Genomic DNA, 21,669 nt, shown 5'->3' with positions numbered 1-21,669 from the left:
GGGACCGCTCAGGATTTAGGGACCAGAGTCAGGCGAGCTCGTGGGGAGCAGTGGAGCGAGGTGTGGAGTGAGCTGGGAAATAGCCAGCTGTGGAATTTATCCCAAGAATGGTAGGAAACCACTGGTGGCTTTGAGCAAGAGTGGACTTGACCCGACTTCAGTCTTAACTGGGTCACTCTGGCTGCTGTAGCGAGTGATCCTGGTGGTGCAGAGTGGAGACATGGTCAGTTCTCTGAGGTCAGGGATGCTGTTCACCTCTGGTCAAGCATCGCCAGGCTAACGACCTATGAACGTGGACCTCCCTTGAGGCATTGGAGTGAACTCCTTGCCTTTTATCTTTTAGAAGCTAGATGAGGTGTGGTCCTTAACAGAAGGCTCAGCTTGGCTTCTCTATCAGGGCTGAGAGCTGCAGGAGGCAGAGAGACTGTGTTGCACCCATGAGACGGGTGAGGGGCACTCTCGTTTGGACCCTCACACTGGCTAAGTGAAATGAAACAAGACTTCCATAAATAGCCAGTAACTGGGCACAAGGATCAAGCTGACATCGTGTCTGTGACCCCAGAGGCCTTTATAGTGAGCTGGTGTGTCACAGGGTCACTTGCATTTCAGTGCTGGGGGTAACCCATGCAGAGAAGATGATGGTGGTTATTAAGGATCTGAGCTTCTTTCCAGTGAAGCCAAAATCTTTGATCATTCTCAATAGGGAGAGGGCTTTCTGGGCCTTCAGATGGTCAAGAACCCCATAGCAGCCTGCCAGCGTGAAACAAGGGCTCGCTTCCCTAATTCTCAGCCTGAGACTTTTACGAAAGGTGTTTCAGTTAAAACTGTATTGGAAACAAATATTAGATTGAGGATTAGAAATTTGTTTTGTTAGTTTGAGAACTACTACTAGGGGGATTATGTTTATTGAGTACTTTTTGTGTTTCAGGCACTGAACTGGCAATGGATACTGTCATGTAATAAATAAAAAGCCAACTTTAAAATTCTGTGGTCATAGAGGACATTTGACACACATCAGCTCTAAGCCTCATGACGATCTATAAGCTGGATGTCATTATTCCCATTTTACAGCCCAGGAAACCAGGCTGAGATTCAAAAAGCCCATTCTTTTCCCTGCACAATGGAGTCTTCTTGAATATGTCATCATCAAATCCCCAAATCTCTTGAGACTCAGTTTACTTATCTCAAAATGAAAAAGTTAGATAAGACAACCTTCCAGGCCCCACCAGCTCTAACAGTCCAAGCACGACCCGCCGTGGCCTCTCTCAGTAACTCAGGGAACGAAGCCCCATCCACCGCCCACACCCTCTTTGTGCTTCCTTTCCAGAGCTGCACTGGTTAAACATCATACTCATGTGTGTTGGCCGAATGGGAATCACCATTGCATTCCAAATGATCTGCCTGGTGAATGCTGAGCTGTACCCCACATTTGTCAGGTGAGTGCATGGAACAGGGGTAGCCAGTGACATGGCTGTGAACCCACCAGCTCAGTGGGAACCAACATCTCCAACAAGGTGCTTCCTCAAGAGGCCCTGCACTGCTCAGTTTGGACATTGAGTGGCATTGTTAAGAAATCACATTCAGAGAGATGGAGTTAAGCATCAAGAGAGGGTCAACCTATAATTACATCAAAAAATGTGAAACGGGACCCTGTGAGCTGACAGATGGTGTCAAAGTTGTTCTGTACATACAAGTACAAGAACAAAAGGCGGCTGGTGTAGAGAAGTGAGCACTGGACAGGGACTTGGGAAAGCTGTGTTGTAGCCCTGTCCTTGGCACTAATTTATTGTGTAAACATCAGTCATTTCATTGACACTTCTGGGCATCATTTTCTTAAACAGCTGACATTTGTATAGTGACACATGAGTATTTCCATACTTGTGATTCCATTTAGCGCTTAAATTTGTTCTTGGGTATGATTATCCCCATTTTACATATGAGGAAGCTGTGATTTAGAAAGGGAAAGAAGCCTTGCAGGGGTCAGACAGCTAGAAAGAAGCAGGGCTGGGGCAAGGACCACATCTTCCTGACCTGGAACCCTGTGGTTTTTCCATTACAGCACATTACTGTTGTGTAAACTGAGGAACTTTTCAAAATTGTGGTAAAATATACATAATATGAAATTTACCATCTTAACCACTTTTAAGTGTACAGTTCAGTAATGTTAAGTACCTTCACACAACCAAGCTCCAGAACTCTTCATCTTGCAAAACAGAAACTCTGTACTCATTAAAAACTAGCTCCCCGTATTCTCCACCCTCCAGCTCCTGACAACCACCTGTCTACTTTCTGTTTCTATGAGTTTGGTTACTTTAAGTACCTCATATAAGTGGAATCATATAGTATTTGTCTTTGTACGATTGGCTTAGATCACTTAGTGTAACGGCCTCAAGGTTCATGGATGTTGTAGCATGTGCCAAAATTTCTTCTTTTTAAAGGCTGAGTAATATTCCATTGTACATGTGTACCACATTTTTTTTATCCATTCATCTCTCAATGGACACTTGGGATGCTCCACTGCTTGGCTACTGTGAATAATACTGCTATGGACATGAATGTACAAGTATCTCTTCAAGACATCTTTCAGTTCTTTGGGGTGGAATATCCAGAAGTAGAATTACTGGATCATAATGTAATTTCTATTATTAGTTTTTTGAAGGAACTGCCATATTTTTTTCCATAATGGCTGCACCATTTTACATTCCCACCAGCAGTTCACAAGGGTTCCAGTTCCTCTACATCCTTGCCAACACTTGCTAATTTCTGTTTGTCTTTTTGATAGTAGCCATCCTAGTGGGTTTGAAGTGTTATCTCATTGTGGTTTTGATTTCTCTGATGATTAATTATGTTGATCATCTTTTCATGTGCTTGTTGGCTATTTGTGTATTTTCTTTGGAGAAATGTCTACTCAAGTCCTTTCCCCATTTTTGAACTGGTTTTGTTGTTGTTGAGTTGTAGCAATGGTTTATACAATCTGGAGATTGACCCTTTATCAGGTATATAATCTGTAAATATTTTAGCCCATTCCATAGGTTACCTTTTCATTCTGTTGATTGTGACCTTTGATGCACAGAAGTTTTTGATTTTGATGTAGTCTAATTTATCTCTTTTTACTTTTGTTGCCTTTTCTTTTGCTGCTGAAGAACTTACTTTTTTTAAATCAAGTTTATTGAGGTATAATTGACATAGAGTAAAATTCACTGCTTCTAACATGCAGTTAGATTAGTTTGACGACACACACACACACACACACACTGTCTCGTACATGTATATGTAGTCATTTAGCCACTGCCACGATTAAAATAGAGAGTATTTCCATCACCCCCAAAAGGTTCTTCATGTCTTTTTGCAGTCAATCCCCTTTTCTTCTTATCTCCAGACCATGCAGTTTTAGCTTTTCCAGAGTGAGCTGTAAATGAAATAATAGGGCATGTCACCTTTTGTGTTTGGCTTCCTTCACTTAACATGATGAAACTCACCCATTTGTTGGATGTATCAGTGTTTTGCTTGTTGCTGCTGCATAGTCCTCCAGCGTGTGAATGTCAGTGTGCCACATTTCATACACTGTTTAGCTATTCACCACTTGAGGGACATTTGGTCTGCTTCCTTCAGAGTGATTCTGATGCAGATGCTATAGACACTTGGATGCAGGCCTTTGAGTGGATGCATGTTTTCATTTACGTTGGGTTAAAAACTCAGGGGTGGGATGTTAGGTCATATGGTAAGTGCGTGTTTAACGCTATGAGAAACTGTCAGACCGTTTTCTGAAGTGACTGTGCCATCTTGTGTTCCCACCAGTCGTGTTTGAGGAATCCTGTGGTTCCACATTCTCATCAGCGTTTCGTGCTGTCAGCCTTTTTTTTTTTTTCAGATGGAGTTTCACTCTTGTTGCCTAGGCTGGAGTGCAGTGGCATGATCTCCGCTCGCTGCAACCTTTGCCTCCCAGATTCAAGCGATTCTCTTGACTCAGCCTTTTGAGTAGCTGGGACTATAGGCATGCACCACTGCGCCTGGCTAATTTTTTGTACTTTTAGTAGCGGGGGGGTTTCACCATGTTGGCCAGGCTGGTCTTGAACTCCAGATCTCAGATAATCTGCCCGCCCCGGCCTCCCAAAGTTCTGGGATTACAGGTGTGAGCCGCTGCACCTGGCCTGGTGTTGTCAGCTTTCTAAAAGTCGTTTTGGTAGGTAATGGTATTATTGTGACTTTATTTTTCCTAATTACTAATGATGTTGAGTGTCTTTGCCTGTACTTACTGCCTTCTGTACCTTGGAAGACTTAGTTTTAAATGAAGATTACTTTAATTGTAAAAGTAACCACTTTACTTAAAGTTCTAAGAAATTCTAGTTTGTTAGAAATTCCATATGTTACCTTAAACTCTTTTTCCTCTGCATACATTGTTTCTTCTCCTTATGTCATCACACCAATAGTCTGGAGGAAACATCCCAGCTCCCCAGTCTCATTTGAGACACGCACAGTGCTCTGAGCCCTTCAGTAAAGCCAGAAGACACCAGGATGGCCTCGATTCACTCTGACCTGACTAATCCTTTATTAAGAGGCCATGTCTGAGACTCTCATTGGTAAAAAGTTACTTGGACTGAGTACAGGAGATGAAGGCAAATTAAAGAGAAAACCTTCTATATTTGGCAATTCTGGGCCCAGAGTCTAAAACAGCCAGGCCAAACAATTCCATTGTCATGGCCACCGGGCCAAGGGGACTGACTCGAAATGTAAACTGTGAAAGGTACTGAGTGCATAGTTCTCTAGGGAGAAAGGCCAAGTAATCCATCCCTGAGGAACCCTTGACCACTGCTCAGAGAGCCGGTGGGAGAATCATTCTTATTCACTAGGGAGGGAAGCTAGATGTTCAGAAAAAACTCTCAACTTCTTACGTACACACACGTGCACACACAAGGTAAGGCAGTCATTCAAGTTCCGATATTTCTAATCAATTGCATCAAATTTAATTTGCAGAGAAGGGATAATTTCCGTGACTTTATTACTTTATAAGCACTCCATGTTTAGACAGTCTCTATGTAACGCATTTTGGCCCTGCCTCTGTTCCAGGCGGTTTCAGAGATGGACTGCTCTTCTGCCCCTCACTTTGTGCAGCACATATTGTAAGAACATTCATTCGGCATTAATACTCACTGCCTTGCTTTGAAAATGATCTTTCCATTTTTATCTCCTCACCTTCTTATGAGTTCCTTGAAAACAGAAACCCCGTGTCAGGTCATACTTCTGTCTACCTCACAGAACTCTTCTATGGCCACACTCACTACATGCTGTAGAATGACTCAATGAACGAAGTACCACAAACATCTGAATTACAAATAAGGTGCCTAGTTCCCTACTTCTTCTAGCTTCCATGTGCTTGCCATTTTTTTTTCCTTTTTAACAATAATTTTTTAAAAATAGTAAAAAATAACGGAGTCTTTTCTTGCATCTCTTGAAAATCACACAAAAGCTATTAGAATAATGAGGGAAAATGCAAATGCGTTTGAAACCAGGATAACATGAAAAGACAGTCTATAAGAGGAAGGGCTGCCTAGTGTGTGAGGTCTAAGGGGGTCCGAGAAGATTCCAGGAAAGGACCCCTGTGACAGCAAATCATAGGCAAGGCCAGCAGCTTTCCAGAGTAGACAGCGTGCCTTGAAGGGTGTGACCCATGGTCCCTTGTTTGGAGGAACAGAATGATGTGTGCATGGGCTGGAAGTGGAAGCTCCCTTCCCTGGTCATTGTACGGTTGAAGGTGAAGCAGGGAAGGCAAGGCTGTAAAAGAAGATGTGCAGGAACTTTCAGATAGCAGTTACTGAGAGGCGGGTGGAGGAGACTAGTTCCACATCGTCAGCTGCTGTAGATCAGGAATAAGTGAGCTAAAAGCATCTAATCACATACAACCCTGATCAAAGAAAGAATTTCTACTAGCCCAGAACATGGCCTGGCTGCTTCCCCACAAACACTTCTAGAAATGGCTGATAGAGGAAGAAATCACAGTATGAAAAGACGAGTAATAAACCAAAAAGTAACTCATTCAGGAACTACACAAACATATCATCATATAAAGGGCAAAAGGAGCAGAAAAAGCAAAAGGCAAATGAAGAATACTTACCAGAAAAATACTGTAACAACATAGATCAACGTTCTAACCACCTATACGACCAAAATGTAAAGTATTAATAAAGCAGTCATCTCCATAAAAATAAGAGTTTAAAGCAGAGGTATAGTTCTAGAGAGAATATCTGGCAAGACAATAGAAGACACTGAAGCTGTCTTAGGAAAGAAACAAAACAGAAAAATTAAGAAGTGGAGAAATTCTTGCATTTGAGAAATGAAAATCAATGTGAGGGAAAGGCAAGACAGGACTAAGAGTTGCAAAGTAAAATGGAAATAAGAAATAAGCAGAGTTTAATCTGGGCACAGTGGCTCATGCCTATAATCCCATCACTTTGGAAGGCCGAGGCAGGTGGATCACCTGAAGCCAGGAGTTCGAGATCAGCCTGGCCAACATGGTGAAATCCCGCCTCTACTAAAATTACAAAAATCAGCTGGGCATGATAATGCATGCCTGTAGTCCCAGCTACTCAGGAGGCTGAGGCAGGAGAATCACTTGAACCCAGGAGGCAGAGGTTGCAGTGAGCCAAGATCATGCCACTGCACTCCAGCCCAGGCAGGGAGACTCTGTCTCAAAAAAGAAGAAACAAACAAACAAACAAAACAAAACAAAACAAAAAACCAAAGAAATAAGACATAAGTAGAGTTTCAAAGGTTTTATGTATGTATGTATGTATGTATGTATGTATACAGTCTGTAACCCTTTTGGTAAAAAAAAAAAGATATATATACACCCCCTGCCAACACACATACACAATAAATATACTTCAGAAATACATCTGAAAATGAAAGAATGCTTGAATCTATAAATTAAAGGGACACATGTAACAGGAAAAATATAACCCAGTGAACAATATTAGGACATATTTTTATTTGGTTACTGTACTTTAAAGATAGAGAAAGAGTCACCAAGTAGTCAGACTGAAAGTTTGTCACCTATATAAGGAGAACAAATTGTTATCATATCATGAAGACAGTCAATGCCTGCAATGACCTCAAGAAAATAAAGTGTAATCCAATTATTTTTATTATTAGTTTTTTGAGACAGAGTCTCTGTTGCCTGGAGTGCAGTGGCATGATCTCGGCTCACTGCAACCTCTGCCTCCCTAGTTCAAGCGATTCTTCTGACTCAGCCTCCTAAGTAGCTGTGATTACAGGTGTCCACCACCATGCCCAGATAATTTTGGTATTTTTAGGAGAGATGGGGTTGGTCAAGTTGGTCTCAAACTCCTGACCTTAAATGATCGCCTGCCTCGGACTCCCAAAGTGCTGGGATAACAGGTGTGAGCCACCATGCCCGAATCCAGTGAATTTTATCCAAACAAGCTCTCATTTCTATAGAAAAGCAATAGCCAATCATTTAAAAATATCTCATATAATATGGTTCCTATGATCCTTTCCCAAAAAAACTGTTAGAAAAAAAATTCAGTAATACAGTGACGAATGGAGTAATGTGTCAGAATTATTGGTAGTGATCATTGAAATTGATATTAAAACGAGTGTGGTTTTGGCTACAAAACAGAATATAATATCACAAATCTGAAAATAAAGAAAAGTTATAACTAATGAAGACTGAAAAAAGAAAAGAGAGAGAATGTTGGAGATGGTGTAATATACTGATTTCTTCAATACACCTTTTTTTTTTGTTGGAAAAGTGTATCATTAAAAACTGACAAGTATAATTTGTTCAGCAGAAATATATTTGTAGAAACTGATAAGTAACTTCCTAGGTATATTTTAAGATATAAAGGAAAACACTAAAAGTAATGATATAATCAACTAAATCAGGTCATGGAGGGATGGTTTGAGGAGGAAGTAGAAAAATACTAATTTTATGATTGTTCATAATAGGAAGTTAGTCAATATTGTCTAAAGAAATAGAGTATTAATTATATAAGGTTATACAGGTAATCATTTGACTAAAAATACAGCCCTTCCAAATTATCAGGAAAAATACACATAACCAACACATACCAAAAATAAAAGACACCAGAAGCAATAAAAAGCCCTGGTGTGAATAGATGATAGAATATGAATAGATGACAGCATTGATATGACAGAATTGACATGATAGAATTAAGACCAAACATTTCTGACATTTAAATAAATGAAAGGAGGCTTAACTCCTTTATTGGGAAAAAAAGATGACTCCCTAGCTTGATTACAAAGAAAATCCAACAATATGCCTGCATATATGAAGTATAACTTTTCTTCAGAAAAGCTAAAAAAGAAGGAGTGCACAAAAGCATACTAGGGAAATATATAGCAAGTTCCATAATCTAATCAAAGTTGAATTTATGGGAAAAGGTACTAAATAAGATAAGGAGGGCCCTAAATAGTGATAAAGAAGGAATCCACAATAGTTTTAAAGGGGGATTTTAAAAAATACTTAATAGAAAATTCCAATAATATTTAAATTGCTCTAAAGCCTAGAAAAAGAAGGAAAATTTCCAAGCTTAAAAAAAAATTAGCATAATATTGGTACCAAAGAACAACAAAGATAAAGGAAATGAGGAAACTACAGACATATATTTGTGAATATTGATCTAGAAATCCTAAACAATATATTATCAACCAGTGGAGAACATTAAGATAATTGCTATTCTGTGTCTTAGATGAATTACTCCAGGAGTGCAAAGATGGCTCAGTATTAGAAAACCTCACAGTATAAATCAAGTTTATAAGTCAAAAGAGAAAAATTATATTATTATTTCTACTGATACTGAAAGGCATTCAATAAAATTTCCACCTCTACATTTGTTTTAAAAATTTCTAAGAGATGATATAAGCATTTATATCATTTAGGATATAGGTCATGGAGGGAGGGCTTGGGAAAGAAATGTAAATATATGAATTTTGTAATTAGTCATTGTAGGGAGTAAGAAATTATGCAAATAATTGCAATAGAAGAAGCTTAAAAATAATACCCTAAAGGATAGAACTTTTCCTGATTTATGATTCCTATTTTAATCATGTTTTCAAAACAAAGCTCAAGACTGTTTCTAGGAATACAAAATTGAGCATGGAACAAAGTGGAATTTACGATTCCTGACATCCAATAAAAAGTTACCAGGCATACAAAGAAGTAGAAAAAGAGAACCTATCTTGAGGAGAAAAATAAATACATTCAAACTGACCTAGAATGGCACAGATGATAGAATTGGTGGACATGAACATTAGAAGAGTTATGATACCTGTATTCTCTATGTTTAAGAATCTAGAGTAAAGAGTGAGCATGTTAAGTAGAGATAAGGAAAAAAAAATGTAAGTCCCAAATTAAACTTCTAGAGATAAAAACACAATGTCTGAGATGAAAAATACACCATGAGTTAACAGCAGATTAAACATTATCAAAGGAAAGATTAGTGAACTTGAAGATAGCAATTGAAATTCAAAAAGGAAAGACAGAGAGAATCAGTGAGCTGTGAGACAATTCAGTGCATGTAATTGGAGTCTGTAGAAGTGAGTAGGAGGGGTTAATAGAGAGAAATAATGCTTAAATTTCTTCAAATTTGATGAAAACTTCAAATACATAGATCTAAGAATCTCAATAAATACTAACCACAAAAAACATCAAGAAAGGCACAACATAAAAATCTTTAAAAGGCCAGTCTGGGCAACATGGTGAAACCTTTCTACAAAATCTACAAAAATTAGCTGGGTATGGTGGTGCGTGCATGTAGTCTCAGCTACCATGGAGGCTGAAGTAGGAGGCTTGCTTGAGCCCGGGAGGTGGAGGTTGCAATGAGCTGAGATCACGCCACTGCACTCCATCCTGGGCAACAGAGCAAGGCCCTATCTCAAAACAAAAACAAAAACAAAAACAAAACAAAAAGAAAAAAACCTTAAAAAAGCAATAAGAGAAAAAAGATATCACAAATAGGAACAAAGATAAGAATGACAGAAAATTTCTCATTGAAAATGATACAAACAAGAAGATGGTAGAAAAACATCTTTAAAGTACTGAAAGAAAAAAAAGGAAACTGCCAATCTAAAATTCTTGACCCAGCAAAAATACTTTCAAAAACAAATGGAAAATAAAGACTTTTTCGTACTTACAAAGTCTGAAAGAATTAATCACCAGCAGACCTATACTACAGGAAATACTAGTCTTGAAGGTCTTTCAGAGAAAATGAAAACAGTATCAGATGGAAATCTACATCTACACAAAAAAATGAAGAGCACTGAAAATGATAACTACATAGGTAAATGGACATTTTTTTTTTCTGGTTATTTTCTTTAAAAGACAATGAACTTTTTAAAGCAGGGATTGGCAAACTTTTCCTGTACAGAGCTGGATAGCTAACGTTTTAGGCTTTGTAGATCACATATAGTCTCTATTGCATATTATTCTTTGTTTTTTAAAACAACCTTTTAATCACGTAAAAACCATTTCTAACTCAAATCTAAAAATGCTGTCTTTGGCCTGTGGACTGTAGTTTGCCAATCAAAACAATAATCACAATGTGTTGTGCAAAGTCTGGGAGGGAAGAAATACAAGTATACTATTGTAAGTTTCACATATAATCTATGAATGTTACAATATTACTTGAAGGTACTGTGATGACAGAGTTAGGTTTACTATAAACCTAAATCAAAAATTAGAAAACAAAATAATTATAGCTATTAAGCCAACACAGAAAATAAACTGAAATCATTTAAAATAACTTGTAAGAAGGCAGAAAAAGAAAGGGTTACAAAGGACAAACAGAACAAAAAGAAAACAAATAGCAAGATGATAGATTTAAACTCGATCATACTAGTAATCACAAGAAATATAAATGGTCTAGATACTCCAGTTAAAAGGCAGAGATTGTCAGATTGGACAAAAACGTGAAACTCAATCACCTGCTATGTACAAGAAGCTCACTTTAAATATAAGGGGGGCGGGGAAAATAGTTTAAAAGTGAAAGCATCCCCAGCAACTCTTCAAGTGGAAAAAGCAACTAGTCACAGTTTAAATCTCATTCTCCCAAGAAAATGCTCATGCTAGTACAGACCAAAGCTTGCAGCCACAGGAAAGGAGCTTGAAGTTGGAATTTCAATGATTAGTCTTTTCTTTCTCAACAACTACAAACTCAGCACCAGATTACCCTCATCAACACTGCAGATCCCCCGTGGTGCTAGTGCTAGAAGCTGGAATCCATGTTTTTCTTGGGAAGATCTACCTAAGGCCTGTTGCCCTGGGCAACAAATCTCTGGATCACATGCATAAGGAACCACATTCACTGACCCTTAACCAGTGAACGCCAATGGCAGATCCCTCATTCTGATTAGGTCTCCTTTTTTCCCCATGTGCCTCCTCTAAGGGTCACTTGTTGGCTATTGAGGTGATGGATTGGTGAGTCAGTCCCTGGTGCAGATCAGTCAGGATTTCACTCCTGGCTTGACCCCACTCCTAGGGTCTTAGGGCTGGGAAGGGCCCAAATCCCACTAGACTCAGCCACTCCCAGATATTGTGCTTTTCTCACAGGTGATGATAGGTCATGGACCTAGGACAGCAGTGCGGTAAAATTGAAGTTTAGAGCAGGGAGCATGTGTTCTTTTTATCTTTGTAAGGCTTGTAGCAATTCTTCAGGAATTACACACCTAAGAGCTAAATATTTGAATGTATAGTTAAAAAGAGGTAGGCTCTCTGCCATTGCATGGGCAATGGGTGGCTCATACACACTTTCACTCTAGCCTATTACCTCCTCTCAATACCCTCTGGGCTGGTCCTCATGGTTCCTCCTGACCCCTGCAGTTTTCTTCTGAGGTGCTGAGCACTGGACATCCACAGCTAGCTGCAGGTATTGGCATTGTGTTTGTTTTAGCATCAGGTTAACATTTGGAAAAGCGAATCACAGAATTACCATATTTTTTGTCCTTTGTATTTTATCAGGAACCTCGGAGTGATGGTGTGCTCCTCCCTGTGTGACATAGGTGGGATAATCACCCCCTTCATAGTCTTCAGGCTGATGGAGGTTTGGCAAGCCTTGCCTCTCATTTTATTTGGTAAGATTTTGTGAAGCATGTATTTCTTCTTTTCCAGCTTGGCAGTGGGCTCAGCATGGGTGGAACTGAGTGTAAGTACTCAGTCATATTTGTTGAGTGAAGAGAATGATATCTCCCAGTGAGTTTACAAAAGGCAAGGATGGTGATGCTCTTGGGATGTCTCCTGGCTTATTCTGTCTTGCTTCATGGGAAAGATAAAAAACCATTCCTAGGATATGGTTCAGGGATTTCCATCCTCTGGCTCTGGACTCCAGTCATTCATACTATAGGACAGAATCTGAGAGACTTTTTGACATAGTCTCCTGATAAATGTGATCACCAATTCTTACACATTTAACATGTAATTGCTAGAGTCTTGAAGATGCTGAATTATCACCTGTCTTCTGAATCTAGATCTTAACAATTGAGAACACTCACAAGGAGATGAGTGGGAATTAAAGTTCTGTATCAGCTTTCTTCCTGATACAGTTGGATGAGAGAAGCGAGAGGGGATTCCTACTTACCTCTCCAAACCTAGGCCAGGGAACTTCCAAGACCCTGCTTACCCACTTGATAGAAGGCAACAATTCCTGGTTGTTTGCACAGACCTGCCATGCCTGGGCACAGTTGAATACAAAAAGAGGGGTGGAGGAAGAGATAGGGAAAGGGAGAAAGGAAGAAGGAGGGAGAAAGGGAAGTAGAAGGCGAGGGGAAAAAGAGGGAGAAAAGAGTGATGGGAGGGGTCCACCCTGCCCACATGTAGACTGTGCTCTATAGCTAATTCTATGTGTATATGTACCCCAATCAACAGATCCCCAAATACTTAAACATCAGTTACTATGGAACTTTATACTTCTATCGAAGTAAAATGAAGGCAATGTTTCTTTTACTTACTCTGACATTTCCCCAGTTATCCTACTGTTTTAATTTTCTTTTATAAATGTTCCTAACTTATTTTCTTTTAAGAAAATAGTCTCTGTCCATCTGTGTTGTCTCTTCCTCTCTTTGGCTGGCTGTGATGATTTCTGTAAACGACATTGGCTGTGCTCTAACGGCTCCATTTGCAATCTGTTTCCTTTGAAGGGGTGTTGGGCCTGCTTGCCGCGGGAGTGACGCTACTTCTGCCGGAGACCAAGGGGGTCGCTTTGCCAGAGACCATGAAGGACGCCGAGAACCTTGGGAGGTGAAGCCCATGGTGCCCAGGACTCTGAGGCCCATGAGTCTGACCCGCCGTCCAAAAGGGGCCTAATATCACTCCACATTCCTCATTTCCTCTATCTTAAAAGTTTAGGAGAGCTTTACAGATATTTGTGTGTCTTTTTATTACTCCCAGAACTGCTGTGAGGGAAAAAAAACCATGATAGCCACTGACTTTATGTAAGAAAATAATGAAGAGCATGAGTTGACAGTTATCTGTTCTCGACTGCATAGCAGAGATTGATTTGTCTGTGATGTTGGCTGTGGTGCACCAAGATCGCTAGCTCATCCCAAGAGTTACAAGATCTCTAGATCACCCCAAGAGTTACATGATCCCTAGCTCAACCCAAGAGTTAATGACTCTGAGTGGAGAACATTTTTAATTCAATCTTCTGTCCTCTGAGCCACTGTCTCAGATTCTTTAGTAACTTTCTTCACAAAATTCTTTTGACAGAGAGCAAGATTTGCTGGAGTTTCATATTCTAGTCTTAGAGCAGTAAAAAAGAAATGAAGGAACAGTGCTTGATGAGATGATCTGTCTCAGGATCCTTTACAGGCTCAGTTCTATGGATTCCACAGCAAGGATGCGTGTGTCCTCGTGAATAGAGAGAGAAAAGTCTATGTAGTCCTACAGACTTAGGTTTGAACCTAGGTCACCTGACTCAGTAGGCCATGTGACTTTGGGAATGTCATCGAACCCTATGGAGCTTTCTTTTTCATTTAATTTCCATGCCTGAAAAATAGTTACAATAAACTTAATTTACAGAGTTTCTTTAAAGATCCAATCAGATTAAGTAGGTGACAGTGACTAATCCATTGCCTGGCACATAGTAGGTGTTCAGTAGAGCTCAGATTTTCTCCATTCTTCTTGCAAATTGTGCTGTTTCCCCAGTGATCCTCAAAACTAAGTGTGCAGAAGAAGCACAAAGGGAACATGCTAAAATGCTAAATTCCTTGGCCTTCTTGATTTTTGATTTAGAATGTGAATGATGCAACTCAGGAATCTGTTTTAATAATCTCTGCCAGTGATGCCCATGCAGATAGGCACTCTGTACACCTCACTTGGAAAAATTCTGGATTTCTCAGTACTGATAAGGGCAAAACACTATTTTAACCGTAAATACATTTTCTAGTTGCTGATGATTTCCTTCTTTTTGATCCCAAATGTTGTGTTATCTGATTTAAAGATGTTTCATTCTAGTTTGTTTACAGCCACTTGGTTGTCTTTTTTTTTGACTTGGAGTCTCCCTCTTGTTGCCCTGGCTGGAGTGCGATGGCATGATCTTGACTCACCACAACCTCTGCCTCCCAAGTTCACGTGATTCTCCTGCCTCAGCCTCCTGAGTAGCTGGCATTACAGGCGTGTGCCACTGCGCCTGGCTAATTTATTATTTTTAGTAGAGATGGGTTTTCTCCATGTTGGTCAGGCTGGTCTTGGACTCTTGACCTCAGGTGATCCACCCAACTCGGCCTCCCAAAGTGCTGGGATTACAGGTGTGAGCCACCACACCCGGCCTGGTAGTCTTTTAAGATGTTCTGTTTAATCCCTTCACTCCCTCATCCTAATCATCCCACCCTGCCAGGGGAGGCGGGTGCTGCTGCCCAGAGCCCTGAACCCCCTGAGCATCCTCAGTTCTTGACAATACTCTTCACACATTATAATAATTGTTTATTTCATTGTCTGTCTTCTCCACTATACCAATTCCATAAACAGTAGCCACAGTCTATGGCCAGAGTGATCATGTTGATTACTCCTTCTTCCCCACTTGCAAGGGGAGAATGTCAGGAATGGAAGTGACTGCAACTCTAGCTAAGCTTCATGGGGTGCTGACTGTGTGTGTGTCAGCCTCCCTGAAATGTGCATTTCACCAAATCCTCCCAAAACATTGGGAGGCAGCGACTATGGTTATCAGACCCATTCCACAGATGAAGGAGATAATGACATGTATCCCAAAAGTTACTGGATTCAAAATGAGTTAGCCAGCAACATGATCAACCTTCTACTTCAGGGGTTGTCTGACTCTTTCTGGAAAGGGCCAGATAGTAAATATTTCAGACTTTGGGGTCCTGTGGTCTCTCTTGCCACTACCCAGTTTTGCCCCTGCATGGGAGAAGCAGCTATAGACAATGCATGAAGGAATGGTTGTGTCTGGATTCCAGTAAAATGCTGTTTATGGATGTTGAAATTTGAATTCCATGTCATTTTTTAAGTGTTTTGAAATATTTTCATTTTTTCCAACTATTTAAAATGTAAAAACCATTTGTAGTTCACAGGTTGTACAAAAACAGGCTATAAGCTCAACTGGGGCCACAGGCTATAGTTTGCTAAGCCCTTTTCTTCTTTGTTGTTTGTCATTCTTAATTTCTCTTTGTCTTGACACTTATGCATTTCTTTGTACAACTTTGCAACAGTTTCATCATCAACAAACTGATTGCTTATTTATTTATTTTAACTTCAACTCTTAACTTTGTTGTTACAGAAAAGCAAAGCCCAAAGAAAACACGATTTACCTTGAGGTCCAGACATCAGAACCCTTGGGCACCTGAGAGAGATGCTTTACGGGGATGGAGTGTTGAAGGGATGAAGATGGAGTTATCTTCTGCAGAAATTCCTAGACGCCTTCACTTCTCTGTATTCTTCCTCATACTTGCCTACCCCCAAATTAATATCAATCCTAAAGAATGGTTTGCGTGGGCTTTGTTTTATTTTGTTTTCTTTCTTTTAAGCTCTCCAAAGCCTTGGCTATCTTCCACCTATGCATTCGTTCTAGGGAAAGCTGTTGGTGCTATTGGTATCAGGCACTTAATTATCTAAAGACTTTTGAAGATCAGTAGAATTTAAATATTGTTATAAAAGAAGCCTGTGTAACTGGGTTCCTAGAATAAGTATTCTAGAAAGAATTTTCTAGAAAGAAAATTGGTTTGATTCACTCTCTGAAAGAAAATGCCTTTGCGTTTGTAGGTATCTATATTGGTGAAAGCCTTTCAACATGTAGATTGCTTGGAGAGTACGATCAGCCTTCCATATCCGTGGGTTCCACATCTGTGGATTCAACCCACTGCAGACTGAAAATATTTGGGTAGCTGGGGTTGGTGGCTCACGCCTGTGATTCCAACACTTTGGGAGGCTGAGGCAGGAGGGTTGCTTGAGCCCAGAAGTTTTCAACCAGTGTGGGCAACAGTGAGAGCCTGTGTCTACAAAAGAGAGAAAAAAGTTAGCTGGATATGGTGGCCCACACCTGTAGTCCCAGCTATTAGGGAGGAAGAGGTGGGAGGCTCACTTGAGCCCAGAAATTCAAAGCTGCAGTGAGCCATGATTATGCCATTGCACACCAGCCTGGGCAACAGAATGAGACTCTTTCAAGAAAAAAAAAGAAAGAAAGAAAAAGAAAAAAGAAAGAAAAGGAAAAAAAGAAAAGAAAAAGAAAAGAAAATATTTGTGCAGAAAAGATATTTGCATCTGCACTGAATGTATACAGACTTATTTTTTTGTCATTATTCCCTAAATAATATGGTATAGCAACTACTTACATAGCATTTATATTATATTAGGCATTATAGTTAATCTAGAGATGATTTAAAGTATAAGGGAGAATGTATGTAGGTTATGTGCAAAAATGACATCATTTTATATCCAGGACTTGAACATTCTCAGATGTTGGTGTCCATGGGGGTCCTGGAACAAATCCCCACGGATACTGAGGGGCAACTGTATTGGTTTTTAGTACGGAAACTCTGCCAGCAAACCATGTCCTCGTGACCTTTACATACACATGATAGAATAAAACATGCTCCTCATTCAAACACCAGGCGCACAATGGCCATTTCAGGGAAGACGTCTCTGTCCCCTTGTTCCAGGAAATATTTTATTCCATCTCACTCTTGGTTTTGGTTCTCCTTGGTGATTCTAGAAGGTCAATGCCTGTGCCAGCCATGAGATATCATGGTAAATATACCAAAGAGAGTTCACTTCACAATGAGTTATGTGCTTCCTGAACCCTATGCCATGATTTTGTTCCTGGAGAACACAACAAACTTTATTTAAAAATTTTTTTATCTGTCAGACAAATCACAAAGATAACAATAGCCAGTCTTCAGAGTACATCAGGAAAAAGCTTCTAATCGGAATTGGAGGCACGGTGAAATACACGTGGCTGTATTATAGACACTTCTGGCCTGATCTAGCTGAGGTCAGTGATAGCCACAAGGACTTAAGATCATGGAAGTGGGTGCCAAGCAGCACTTTGGTTGTTCTTTGAGAATAGACATTGCTACCTGGAAACTCAAATCTTTGTCCTTGGCAAAAAAAAAAAAAAAAAATTCTCAATGGTGGAGTGAACCTAGCTCTTCATTCCAGTGTTGGAAGCAAAGCCCTTGCCCTGTATCTTATACTTTCTGATGATAATGATCACACCATTTACTGGTCACAAATTTGTAAATTGTAGGCTTTGAATGATGTTTTTCAAATGTGTATTAAAAATGTCCTCTCTAATCTTTCCAAGTATCCTCTTGGCAAAACTTTTGTGGAAGGCCTTAAACAAAATAAAAGTCACCATGAAAAACAGTGACACTCCCTGGCTAAACTTCCCTATGGCTCGTGGACATGTGTGAAAAAATGAGCACGTGTGCTGTTCTTGCAGCCTTATAAGGCACAGCTAGTGTGTACTTATAGCACACAGCGGCATTGGTGCGGGTCACAGTAAGGTTTGTCTGACCATTCAGGAAGTGGATGTGGGAGAGTGGCAGGACCCCTGCAGGTGTGTCTGCTCACGCTCTCCCAAGGGAGGGAGGGAGCGTAATTCCAGGGAGTGGTTTAAAAATGGAGCCGTGGAAACAAAGTATATTTCATATTGCCTGATGCATCATGAAGGGACATTGAGGACCCTTCCCTTCCCGCCTTCCTCACTGTTGCTGTGACAGAGCCAGCGTCTGTCTTGATAAAAGTCGGGGGCGGGGAGTGTGGTGAAAGGCATCTGGCAGTGTGAAGGCAGAAATAAGTGGGTTGGGGGCCAGATGGTGTTCAGATGCTTAGAAAGGCTGGTAGCTGTGACTTGGGCATCAGGAAACACACAAAGTCCCTGGTCAGGGCCTTGCTGTGAAATGCCCGGGCCCTTCCTACAGGGGCAGTGTTGTGGAGTTCCCTGCCGTTCAGCAAGCGTGTACCATGAGCCAGGGGATGCCCCAGTCCTCCTAGGCTGGGAAGAGAGCCCTAAGATAGTCACAGCAACGAATCATGCAAGAATTCTCATAGCAGTGGGGGGCACTCAGGTGGTGCTGTGAACATCGGAGCAACACGCCTGACCCTATGCGTAGATGGAGGGAATCTGCAGATCCCTGCAGTCACTTCCTCAATCCCGCCCCAACATGTCTTCATGTGGATCTTGTAATGAAATAAGTAAAATTTTACCTTGGTCAGCAAGTGATGGGTGTGGGGGCTGCAGACCAGGAAAGATCAGGATGAGGTGGTAGCTGGGGGTCTAGCGGTCCAGGTACAGGTGTCTGACAGAGCAGGAGTGATGGCGATGGGAGGAGGCTGTCACTTTCTGCCTTGTTGCGGAGGACACAGCTTTCTGTCCCGGAAGGAGGGAGGCAGCTTTCTGTCCCAGAAGGAGACTGGACCCTGGCATGAGCTGGATGTGGTTCCAGAATCTTCTCCACTACCTGTTGATTTTATGGCCTGGAGCAGGGTCCTTGACCATCTGAGACTCTGTCTGAGACTCTGCCTCCTTATGGCACCCCGCTCCCAGTGGTTGTGAGGATTGCAGGAACTGCAGGCTTCTCCTGGCAGAGCCCCAGAGTCAGTGTGGGGTCTGCTGCGGCATCAGGTGGCCTCCTAGCCATGTGGTCTCATATCAGCAGCTTATGGTGGATTTAACAATCTCCAGCTGAGGACAGATTGACTGTCCCTTGGCGCTTACTCCCTGTACCTGGTTGCTAAGGGCAACATGTCCTATTGTCCATCCCACCTGCACCTCTGCCCAGCAGGTGGCAGGTGAATGTCTGATGTTTTGAGACATCAACAGAGCAGGCAAATTAGAGATCTATTTGACTTAATTTAAGAGATCCCTTATAAAAGGTCATTTATGAGACACGTTGATAAAGACTCAGTCATCGCCACATTGGGAAGTTGAGGAAGCTAAGTTCAGAGATGCCAAATGACTTGTGCTGACTAGCACACAATGGGACCTTGAATTTCCATCTTCTGGGTCAGATAACAGGAGGAGCAAGTATCAGTTTGCAAATTAAGCAGGAAGGAGGGAGGTTGGAGGGAGCTGGCTTTAGAGGCTGCGTCCTCTTTGGGATGAGCTTCCTGGCATTACTAATTGAGCATTTGTCCCTGGCCCCATGCTGCTGAGCAGGACAGAGGGAAACCTAAGTGTGCCCTGGGCAGAGTTCGAAGATCCCATCCCAGAGCGGTGACACTCTTGGCATCCTGTGCTCACTTGCTGATTCTGCTGTTCAGCTGGACGGTGGCATTTATCCTCTTCAGGGTTCCTGTCTGAGTAGAGCATTTCATCTTTTTATGCCATTTGTAAAAAGGATATATACATGGAAACTACATACACATCTCGACATTCACATACACAGCTACATACACAGCTATATCCACACATGGTCTGGTTTATGAGGGTATTGGATTAATTTCAAACCTCTCGTAGAGTACGTGCTGCTTTCTCTGACCAATCTCATCATTCGGTTAAAATAAACACGAGATTCTGGTTGTCTGGGAGTTTCGAGGAATGGCAAATTTGTGACTCTAAAAATAACAATAGCTCAGATGTATTCAGAGCTTGCTATGTACTAGGTACTGTCCTAAGCACTTTTCTATATTATCTTGTTAAATTCTCATAACACCTCTATTATACTGGGTAATATTATCTAATTGTAAAGAAAAGGAAACTGAGGCATTAGGAGGCTAAGTGGTTTGCCCAACATCACCAGGTAGTAAGTGGAAGAACCGGTCATCTCGCTCCAAAATCCAAGTTTTAAAGCAGGATACTGCATTTCCAACTGACATCTGGGCAATAGCATCCTTATGTATTACGAAGAAAAACCTCCCAAAACCAAAAAGAAAAAAAAAAAATTCATTCTTTTTGTAGAGAATCATTCTTTTTATTTTTCCTTTGTGTGCAGTCTTTATTTCAGTTTTCTTTTTCTTTTTCTTTTTTTCCTTTTTTTGAGACGGAGTTTCACTCTTGTCACCCAGGCTGGAGTGCAATGATGTGATCTCTGTTCACTGCAACCTCTGCCTCCCTGGTTCAGGCAATTCTCCTGCCTCAGCCTCCTGAGTAGCTGGGATTACAGGTGTGCCACCATGTCCAGCTCATTTCTGTATTTTTTAGTAGAGATGGGGTTTCACCATGTTGGCCAGGTTGGTCTATAACTCCTGACCTCAGGTGATCCACCCGCCTCAGCCTAGCAAAGTGCTGGGATTACAGGCGTGCACCACCGTCCCCAGACTATTTCAAATATTTGTTAAAACACCACTGTTATTCCTCAGGACAAGAGCAAAAAACACCCCCCAGAGCATAGCTTGCGTGGTCCCCGATTGCAGGCTCCGTTTCTGGAAGGTTCAGGTATAGTGCGGGAGTCCATTTGTCTACTTGGCTACACCCCTGACTGAGGTGTCATGGGGTCAATGTCACTCAAGTTCCTGGCAAACCAAACTCCCACAAACAGTCCCAGATTGAGGATCAGGTTCCTCTGGAATCATTCCTATCAGTGGCAAAGCGGTGGACATCCCAAAACAGTCTCCCCCATTGTCAGGAACTTCAGGAGCTTCATTGGCTAAGCCTGCAGCATTCAGGGTGACCCGGTTGGAAGCCAGAGTAGTTGAGAATCACTCTTTTGGATACAAGACTGAAGAGCATTTCCTGGCTGGTCTCAGCAGGAAGTTCTCAGGGTGGCTGCTCCTTGATGGTGTGAGAAGCACATTGTCTTTAGAACTGCAATAACCAAGCACCTATCTGCAACTAGGGCTACAGTGAGTTTGCCTCGATTATTGCTAAATTGCAGTTTACCTGATGCCTCACTTGTGATTTCGTTTAAAAATTTTAAAATACCAAGAAACAGGAAAAAAAAAAAAGTAAAATTCACTTTAAATCCCACCACTTAGAAGAATTCCATGGAAGAAAACTGAAGGTCGGCCACCGCCCCGTCTCCCCTACCCCAGGGAGTCAGCGTTGACAGGCGGTGAGTTTCCACCCTTCCTCTACAGATGGAGCTTGCTGACTAAGGGAAAAACATCAAGCTTTTAAAGTTCGCTTTTTTCAGAGGTCTTACTGAGGACTACAGCCCAGGAGAAGTCTTTCAGAGAGTTCCTGTCAGACTGCTCCAGAACACCATTTTGGCTCAGAATTTATATGCGGGTCATGGAGGTTCAGT

General features: G+C 41.3%; 1 protein-coding gene across 2 annotated transcripts in view; it reads left to right on the top strand.

Annotated features, from left to right (window-relative positions):
• The window catches only part of SLC22A1 (solute carrier family 22 (organic cation transporter), member 1), a 35,316-nt gene extending 19,349 nt beyond the window's left edge, over positions 1–15,967 (top strand). The window contains exons 8-11 of one of the 2 annotated variants that reach the window (XM_011934993.1): positions 1,328–1,436; positions 11,996–12,108; positions 13,171–13,270; positions 15,765–15,967. In XM_011934993.1, coding sequence (XP_011790383.1) covers positions 1,328–1,436; positions 11,996–12,108; positions 13,171–13,270; positions 15,765–15,831 — 389 coding nt within the window. In that variant the 3' untranslated portion in view covers positions 15,832–15,967. The remainder of the gene's footprint in view (positions 1–1,327; positions 1,437–11,995; positions 12,109–13,170; positions 13,271–15,764) is intronic. The other variant, XM_011934994.1, reaches the window with a different exon arrangement.
• Positions 15,968–21,669: the final 5,702 nt, after the last annotated feature.

The sequence above is a fragment of the Colobus angolensis genome, unplaced genomic scaffold (genome assembly GCF_000951035.1).
Source record: "Colobus angolensis palliatus isolate OR3802 unplaced genomic scaffold, Cang.pa_1.0 Scaffold14, whole genome shotgun sequence".
Classification (NCBI taxonomy): Eukaryota; Metazoa; Chordata; class Mammalia; order Primates; family Cercopithecidae; genus Colobus; species Colobus angolensis.
Note: the sequence above shows the minus strand (reverse complement) of the source record. Positions and strands in the feature narration are given on the sequence as shown.